Source organism: Pteropus alecto, unplaced genomic scaffold (assembly GCF_000325575.1).
Source record: "Pteropus alecto unplaced genomic scaffold, ASM32557v1 scaffold24, whole genome shotgun sequence".
In the NCBI taxonomy this organism is placed as follows: Eukaryota; Metazoa; Chordata; class Mammalia; order Chiroptera; family Pteropodidae; genus Pteropus; species Pteropus alecto.
Genome location: NW_006439192.1, coordinates 9,872,303 through 9,882,362, shown reverse-complemented (window position 1 = coordinate 9,882,362; position 10,060 = coordinate 9,872,303). Strand labels below are relative to the sequence as shown.

The 10,060-nt window shown below is 39.5% G+C and overlaps 1 protein-coding gene and 1 pseudogene across 2 annotated transcripts in view; one reads left to right on the top strand and one right to left on the bottom strand.

Annotated features, from left to right (window-relative positions):
- Positions 1–10,054, bottom strand: part of GSR (glutathione-disulfide reductase) — a 37,687-nt gene extending 27,633 nt beyond the window's left edge. For both annotated transcript variants that reach the window (XM_006916334.2, XM_006916333.3), the window contains exon 1: positions 9,723–10,054. In XM_006916334.2, the coding sequence (XP_006916396.1) occupies positions 9,723–10,016 (294 nt within the window). In that variant the 5' untranslated portion in view covers positions 10,017–10,054. The remainder of the gene's footprint in view (positions 1–9,722) is intronic.
- On the top strand, positions 3,548–5,050 carry LOC102895509 (annotated as a pseudogene).
- Positions 10,055–10,060: the final 6 nt, after the last annotated feature.

Below are 10,060 nucleotides of genomic sequence, written 5' to 3'. Positions count from 1 at the left end.
GAGAGCCTATGTACATTACAGCCACTTAAAAGGAGATTTCTATGTACTGTTATGGAACAAGTTCTAAGACAGAAAATTAAATTACAAAAAGAAAGTTATAGAATAATATGTACTGCCTGATTCAATTTGCACTTATATATATTTGTAAATGTATACATGCATTTAAAGAGCTTAATCAAATACTCCAAAATGTTAATAGCTATCACTTCTGAGGAGGGGAAAAAAACTTTAAGTTTTATTCTATACGCTTTTTATAATGGGAACATCATCATTCATTACTTGTATAATTCATTTAGATAAAGAAATAAACTAAAATGATTTTACCTGGGTAGAATTTAGATGGGTGATACTTTGGTCTCTCTTATCTATTTTTATCATTTTCTATCACACAATTATTTTTCCTTTATATAGAAACGAATGCCTTCTAGACATAACTTATACCAGGTACTTATCACTCTGCTGATCATGACCATAAGGAACTACATTAGTTCTCTGTATCCCCAAAGAATACAAGCCTATTCTTAAAGCAGAATACTTTCTGGGTGTCCTACACTGAAACCTAAACTTCACATACCCTTGCCAAGGGACCATATATGAAAGGCTACATTAAAAGGAACCTGCCCAAATCCCATTAAGAATGCAAATGTTTGAAAGAGGGGGTCTTATTAAACCTTCTATTTCCACTTGTTGTTCCAAATTCTATTTGCTAGCATACCTGCTGCAATTTCATTATAATCGTATTATTTGCTATAATTCTGCATTCAGGAAATTAAAAGAATGAGTTATGTTTCTATGGAGTTCTCAAGTTATCAGTCATTTGGGATTTTGTTTTTCCTAGAAAGAGTTAGGTCATATACTGGCTAGCTGTGGACTTGGTTTTTCATGAGATTATGTTACAATAAGGATTCATAAGGCAACAGAAGCAGGAACTCATAGGACTAAAAGAAGGTTATGGAATTCAGGCAAAATAAAAAAAATAAAATAAAATAAAAATAAAAAAATAAAATAAAATAAAATAAAAATCAACACCTACAGCAGCATTACAAGCGCACTCTTCAGAAAGTACTTGAGAGTAGCAATTAGAATAACTTATGGATTTCTACCCAGACTGTGCTCCCACCTGAGTAAGCAGAGTATATGCTATTTCTCAACCCCTAAGTGTTTTACAAAGTCATGGGGATAAATGGAGTGAGCCAATTCTATAGACGGAAGATGGCAAGTGTTTCCTGGGTGGGAGAGCAGAAGAGGAAGGCAGCTGAATCCCTGTGGGAAGAGTAATCTCAGCCCTGTGTGGGAAGATTTTATTATTAGACCTGCCTTTCCAGTTAATTTGGCAAAGTGCTTCCCATCCATACCTTTATACCCTTGCATTTCACAGCTTAAATTCACTAAAATGCTTTAACAAAGACAGACTCCAAAAGTACTTTCTCCAAAAGTAGAAATGATTTCAACATATTAAATAAATACACTCTGGTTGTCCTCTGGTCAAACTTCTCCAGCTTCCCAGGAAACTTTAAAAGCAATTCAAACTGTCTTACGGCACTAATGTTCTGAACTACTTTCACCTCTCGTCAATTGCCTGTACAAACGTCCTCGTCTACGTTTGAAGCTATCTGAAAGTTATTCAAGGCAATTTTTTTAAGTTTGGAATATGCTTTTTTTAAAGGCCAAGAGAGCCTGAACTTCACTGGTGCCAAGTGTATAAACTTGGTTTATTTTTAAGAAGTTTCTGCCTTTTTGGCTTCTCAATTTTTTTAACTTGCAACCATTCATTCATTCGTAAGTACTGATTAGGCACTAATTTGACCCAAGCACTATGCAAAGCAAAACAAAGCACTAAAAGGATACAGTCCCTGCTCTCATGGAGCCCACAGTCCTAACCAGAGAGAGTCCCTCAGCCTATGAAAGATGCTGACTCAAGCAGCAGCAGCAGAATCAAGAGATTCCCTAAACCTGCAGAGCCTTGAAATTTCAGATTTCAGATAAAGATTAGTGTCCAGGCAGGCACCCAGCTTTAGAGAGAAAGGAAGAAGAAAAAGTATTCTGTGTAAAGCAAAATCTAAAGCAAGAAAATAAATTGATACAAGCAGTATTAACAGGTTGGAAGTGAAATTGTTTTGCTCAATACTTAGCTAACCAGAACATGAGATTAACGTGACCCTCCCAGTCTCAGGGATCATCAAAACTTATAAGAATTGTTACTCTGGGGCACCCAGGGGACCCAGAAATAGCTATGAGACAAAACTCTGCAGGAGTGTCCATTCTCTCCATCATCTGCCACCCGATGTAGTGACATCTGGCCCCATATCTCCTGCTCCTGACCCTCCCAAAAAAAGAATCTGGGATCTCATATCCTATTTAATCTCTAATGTTGCAACACTCAGTGAATAAATGGTTATTAATTAAGACTAACTGATATCCACTTACAAATGCCAAAGATTATTAGAATTCCCATAAAATTTCTTCAATTCCACTTGTCAAAAACAGCAATAAATGCGGCCACTTGAAAATGGAGCCAGAGCTGCCATGCCAGAGAAACTGCCTTGCAGGTCTGATGCCTCAAACCTTTGGAATGTTAAAACAGGGCAAAATAACTTTTTGCACTGGGACTAAAGCAGCCTTATGCCCCAAAGAGCTGTTTTCAAAAATAACGAGAAAGCAGATATTATGACTACAGGACTGAAAATTAAAAACATTGTTTATAATTAACAACAGTTAGGTTATCTGCACCAATGGAAATGCCATTCGTTCTATTGATGTAATTGTTCCCCTTCCTTTTCTCATAAATATCTATTGCCTTTGTCTCCTAATTGGAACACTATTTGGGCTTCTGCCTGAATCACTGTGTCCCAAATAAATGCTTGTTGCCTCTGACTTTGAAAGGCCTTTTACTTTTAGGTTAACACACTCTAGGAGAAAACAGTCTCTGTTGCTACTTGTTCAAAATACCTTTTATATAAAAAAAAAATAGGAACTCTGAGGGATTGGGAGGCACCCTTTTACTTTCTGGCCCTGCAGATTTAGTGAATTCTGTGGGGCAAATGGCAATGCAATATTACAGATTGACTTAATCAATCTAGAACTGATTGGTCAGAAACACGATATATTGTATAATATTACATAGTATAAGACTGGTGCAAAAGATTAAACAGGCCATAAGGCCAATTACAAGACAAATTTCAACATTAGGATTTGCCTACTTCAACTAACCCTACTCTTTCTGATCATCCCGTTACTCAGCACCAAAGCATACATGTGCACCCCATTTTAAGAAACTCTAAATCCAAGTAACAACTTAGAATAATTTCCTAGTTTTGAGGGATACCTGTCAATAATAAAGGAACTAATGGCAGGGTTCCTTTAAACTGTGATCTCCTTTCCGTAAACGCACATTAAAAAAAGCATGTTCAACATTGGGACATTAAGCTTAGAGAAATAACCCAGTCACAGACAAACATTGTATGATTCCACTTATACGAGGTACCTAAAATAGTCAAATTCATAGTCAAGAGTGTAACAGTGGTTGCCAGGGGCTAGGGGAAGGAAAATGGGGAGTCAAGTCATCAACGGGTACGAAATTTCAGTTTCACAGGGTAAGCTCTAGAGAGCTGCTGACCACACTCTATCTACAGTCAACAACACTGTATTGCACGCTTAAAATCCAATAAGGCAGACCTCATGCTAAACGTTCTTATCATAAAATGAGAAAGCAAGTTCAGCCGTATAAAAAAGCATGTTCAGACATCATAATATCAAGGTACACACTATCCCTTCCAAGTTAGGTAATGAATTACCTGTTGCTAAGTAATTATTTTCAGCCTAGATGAACACAAAAAAACAATCTACTGAGCAGCCTGTTTCTCAGGCCTCTTTCAAAACTCCCACCTTGTCTATGGCCATACCACCCTGAATGCCCTGATCTCCTCAAAACCCCCACCTTTCCTGCTGGCCTTTCTAATTCCTTCCATGCAGCACAGTCCAGTGATGTTAATGATCAAGAAGGCTTTTGTTAGGTATAAACATCCAGTTATAACATAATTAAGTCCTGGGGATGTAATATACAGCATGGTGACTCTAGTAAATAATACTGTATTGAATATTTGAAAGTTACTAAGAGAGGAGATCTTAAAGAAGAAAAAACTTTTATAACTACGTATAGTGATGGATGTTATTAACTAGACTTGTGATCATTATGCAATATATGCAAATATATAAATAGTTAATTATGCTGAACACCTGAAACTAATATAAGGTCATACATCAATTATACCTCAATAAAAAGTAAATAAATAAATTTTAAAAAATCAATTATACCTCAATAAAAAGTAAATAAATAAATTTAAAAAAATAAATGGCTTTCATTCTAGTGATCAATCCTTACTACCCAACTCTCACTGGCGAGAACTGCACACCTATGCCACAAGAACCTGGTTAATCTATCACAAAATCAGTATATGCAACAAGAACACTGGGACATGTGCTCCCACAGGCTGTGGGGCAAAGAGTGAGCAGTACATCAGAAAGATCCCTTCCTTGAGCTGACTTCCCACATCTGCATAGGCAAAGAAATGAACCACAGAGACAAAGCTCCCAGAAGGCTCTAATTCGCCTTGGCTTTGGGCAATCTCTCTGCATTTCTCCACAGCCTACATTTGATCATGATAGAAGCACTATATTCAGCTTTTTGGAGACTCCAAACTGAATTCAAAGATTACCTCATGTATTTTTTTCTGTCTTCAAAAATGACTTCCATTTCCCATCTTCCCTAGGGGAACAAGGTCCTGAAAAAAGGACTTGTGCTACTGCCACTTCCTCAGCTTTGGGTCCCTGCTTCTTCTGCAGGGTATCCAACAGCGCCTTGTTGGGACAGAGCATTCAGAGGTTCACAACCTCAATGGTCCGTAGGAGCCATTATGAGGAAGGCCCAGGAAAGAATTTGTCACTTTCAGTGGAAAATAAATAGCAGTTGCTAGCTATGATGACTTTGTACTTTGGATCTGGATTTGCTGCATCTTTCTTTATAGTAAGACACCAGCTGCTTAAGAAATAAGGATGTTTTGGTTAATCCATGAAATAGATGTGAAGAGCATTTTAAGAGGTGCAGTCCCCTTGAAAAATGGATCAAACTGTTGAAATCAACATACTAGATACATTTGTAAATAAACTTATGGCATGAAAAAAATGACAATCAGAAATTGCTTATCTGTAATTGAATTACAGGGAAAATAAATAACTTCTTTCAATTGCTCATTTTTAATGTCTAACCTAATATCCTACTGTAATTTTTTTTTGCCTGATCCAGAAAAATAAAGACTAATTTAAGAGAGGAATTATGTTATTAGAGCTACACATGCTTCTTAACCTAGTTCATCCATTAGAAGTTTAGCAGCAGTCTGGCCCCTATTGCTTCTTTCACTTTGAACTGAAGGGGATAAGAATATGCACCCCAAAATATGCTACTTTGGCATAGGATTATTTTGAGCGGAAGACAATTAAGAAACAGCAGACACAGGAGGAATCCTCTGCTCCCCTGTCTTCTGCCTAAAATCAAGGCATAAACTTCCTTTTGTGAAGCTGTCCCCACTCCTCTCCCGTACTAGGGGAATATCCCTTATCCATGGAGATGGAAAGGCGGCACTGAGATGAATCTACACACACACAGTAACCCTTATCTCGTTCATTTCCCCATGTATTTTACCTTCCCACAATTTACCCACCCCTAGAAGCCCCAACCACCTTCACTTTGTTTAGTCACTGCTCCACAATTTACCACCCTTTATAAACTGGTATTAAGCTCCCATGCTTAACCAGTTCTTTGGTTTTTTCATTTCTTTTCTCTAACACTCCCATGTTCATATAAACAAACCTCTTCTGTTTATCTACTGTCAATTTAATTCAAAGACTCCAGATACTGAACCAAAGAAGGCAGAGGAAAAGTTTTTCATCGCCTACAGAACAATATGGGGTAAAGTCATTTCATACCTAAGCTTCTTAAAAACTTACACCCTTGGAAAGCGTTCTAGGCTGGTTAGTTCAGAAGCATGAAATTAGGAAACTACGAAATGAATGACTCTAGGACCAAATTCATTGTCATCTGACCCCCGCAATTATAAAGGGTTCACCAGATTCATTCTAATGCTTCCATGGCGCGAAAATCTTCACACAATTCCTACTTCCCATAAAACCCCAGCACTGTATCTGACTCATACACACCAAAATCAGAACGAAGCTCCTTAAAAATTCATCTGCTGAACAGGATATAGTCAATAATATTATAATAACTATGTACAGTGCCAGGTGGGTACTAGACTAGTGTGGAGGGGATCAATTCATAAATTATATAAATAACTAATCACTATGCTGTACACCTGAAACTAATATACAGTAATACTGAATGCCAGGTGAATACTGCAATTGAGAAAAAAAAAAAAATCTGCTGGGCTTCACTCCAGACCTACTAAATCAGGAACTCTGGGGTGGAGACCCATGTAGTAGACTCTTAATCAAGTGTTTTTAGAGTAAATGATGTCTGCTTCTTAAGAAGCAGGAGTAAAAAGGTTCCTCCCCTGTAGTTGAGAACAATGCTTTAAAACGTCCATCAACTCATAATTCTTTAAAACGTCCATCAACTCATAATTACTCCACACGATTAAACCAAAGCCATGGTTTCTGCTAATTCCACAGGTTTTACTACATTTGGTTTGGTTTCAACCACGTTTTACCTGACAATTTGCTAAAGTGAGGGTCCTGGACTAAATTCCTAAAAGGATCTGTGTGAGTCCAATCCTTAACTGGAAAACAGGGCCCATGTAGTTTCATCAAGCTTAAAGTATTCAATTTAAAAGACTGTCCTTTACTTGAAATTATAGGCTTCCTACTTTTTATTATAAAAAAAAAAGCACTTGATAAAAATTTAGTGATACAGAATTTTTTTAATGTCAATTACTCTAAAAAATTTAAGTCAGCAAGCTTATGCTGGCACTTCTATTAAAAAAAAAAAAAGGATAGTTAGACTGAATCAGTGGATCTCCAAAATCACTTGCCGTTCTATCACTCCACGAATCTAAATTATTATGGAGGAAGGCGTAAAACAACAAAAAACCTTAAAAATAAAAACTTACATTTTTTTGTTTGTTACTAGACTACTTCATGGAAAATTTAGAAACTGCAGATAACAACTATAACACTTACCGACAACGTATTTCATTTAGGAAAACACTGGTTGGAGAGTCAATATTAAAGAAACTTCATTTGACTTCCCCAAGGGACATCTCTCGATAGTACCACTATCACAAAACCACTTTTGTGTCACCCTCCTGCTCAAAATCCTTCTACAGTTTCCTATTTCCCAAAACTTTACACTTTTTTACAACCTACCCACTGGCTACTCTCTATTAGAGACATCTTCTGCTCCAGCCAAATTCGATTACACAACATATACTGCCTCTATGCCTTTGCCCTCTCGAGAAAATATCCATTCAAATTCAAAAAGATACTATCGCCTTCAGGAAACCACCCCATGGTGCTCAGGTGGTCACTGCAACTTTTCTCTCAACTACTGTAATTTGTTATTGCTGCAGCAATCAATACAGACCACCTCACTTTGGGAATGACTGTCTACACTCTGCTCTCCACTCACCTCCAACTATATTGTAAATTCCTTGAAGGAAAGAACTTTTGTTTTGCAAACGTTTCTATCTACCCTTTTCTCTCAGCCAGCCCCAATCCAAATACTTAGCGCTGAGAATCAAAGAAATAAAAACATGAACAAATGAAATATGCTCAGAAAGCCTCAAGTTTTCCTATACCTGCTTGAAAATCACTGCACATAAGTTTATTCTTTGCACAGTGACAAATGGTTACTAGACTTAGTGTGGTGATCACGTTGTAAGATATGTAAATGTTGAATCACTACGTTGTATACCTGAAACCAACACTGTATGCCAGCTATACTTTAATTAAAAAAAAAAAAAACATTTAAAAAAGTTTATTATTAACTGTGAATACAGATAACTGGAATGTGAACAAATCTAAACTCATGTCTCATCAATTGGTTATAACTTCTCATATTCAATGCATACCAACACCCTTCCTGTACAAAAGCCAGTTTGAGAAGAGCCCGAATGGAAAGTCATGAAAATGTTAAATATGAGATTTCTCTCAATGCTTACAGGAAAATAAAAGTTGCTGCAGCAGAATGAGATAAGTAAGGCCAGTCACTGTATAAGAAAGCGTAAATGGCTGACTGTCCTGAGCTGTCCTTTGTCTTCTCAGTAGTTTATCTCTCAGTATATTCACCTTCCTAACAAGAACCTAAAAAAAAGAGTCAGCCCTTTCTTGCTTAATACCAGTAGAACCAATGACCACAGATATCGCAAGCTTATTATGGCACTGATGAGGAAGGAGGAAAACAGAGAAAAGTAATGAGGTACAAAGTTGACCAGTAAAGTGTTTTTACCATATGTTTAGGGAGACTCTAAGTGGCACCCATCAATCTTTCTGCAGAGACAGACTTCTAATTGAACCTATCTGGACTAAGTGTCAAGGTGCAAGTTGATAATTAACAGGGACTTTTTTCTCTCTCATTCCCACTTTCATTTTGAACTTGAAAAATGAGCACTGGACAATGGGAGTCAGCCCTGTGGTAGCTGTCGATTTTGAGTTTCATTCATTCACATGTGGTTATTGAGCAGGGTATTTTGTTAAGGTGATAAGAGGTGCACAAACACACGAACCCATCCTTGCCCTGAAGTTCCCAATTAAGCATAACTTAAACATCAGTCTCCAAAGGAATGTGGAGAACCCATCCCTAATTCCAGGTTATTCTTGCATTTTAATATTAACGGCAAGTACCTCACCCAGGTCTTGTGACAGAAAAGGCCACACCAATAACTTGGCAATAGAACTTTTTTTTTTAATGATGTATAGTTTCTCAATCGCAGGATTCACAACTCTCTCTTTTAAAGTAGCTTTAAAATCTCCCTCAAACCAGGGGGGGAAAGGCAAAAGGTCTGAGAATTCATTTAATAGTAAATCCTACATGAAGGTAACTTGTAGTCAGTGGTTCATAACCTGGCTGCAATTCAGAATTATCTATGGAGCTTCTAAAAATCCCAACGGCCAAGCTGCACCTCAGACCAATGAAATTAGAAGCCATGGGAGCAAATTCGAAGGTGCAGCTAAGGGTGAGAACCACTGCTGTAAATAAATCATCCTGCCCTTGAAACTGAAGGGAGAGAACACGGATCCACACTGCTCAAGAGCATATATCCCATACCCCGGCCCGCATACACGCAGGCCGGGTGCAATTTTTCCAGATGTAGTTTTATATTTCATGGATCTGGGATGAGCTCAAGCGTGGAACACAATACTCTTGCACCTTGAGAACTGAGGATGCAGAAAAGTTGTATGAGATTTACCCACCTACGGCTATCGCTAATTTTGCATCTTGACTGGAACAGACACGGGTTTAGTTGTGGGGGTCGCAGGGAAGTCCCTTTACTACACGTCTTTCATCTAAATCCGCTGGGATCCTGACCTCAAAAGAGAGTGGGAAAACCGAAAGCGCAGTGCTAGGAGCCCACCCTCCGACCCAGGAGGAACGGATCGCACTAGGAAAGAGCACAGGCTGTTCCTGGCGAGGCGAGGAGAAAGCGGGGCTGCAAGTCGCAGCGCCGCAGACACAGCGGCGCGAGAAGCGCCGGGAGGGACCCGGTACTCACGCAAGTGCCGCCCAGCTTGTGGCTCTCCACCACGGCGGCCCTGGCGCCCAGCTCGGCCGCTCGGCGCGCGCTGCCGAGCCCGCCCGAGCCGCCCCCGATCACCAAGTAGTCGTAGGCGGCTACGGAGCCGACGGCAGGCGGCGGGCGCTGCTGCTCCTGCGGCTCCTGCCTGCACTCCATCGCGCGGACGCGGGCGGGCGGCGGCTGAGGCAGCGGGAGGTCGAGGAAGGCGCGCGCCGCCCGCTGCCAGCTCCGCTGCACAGTCGGGCTCAGGGACCCGGGCAGCAGGGCCATGCACGCGGAAGTGCGCGGAGGGACACGGCCCCGGGGCGGTCCCC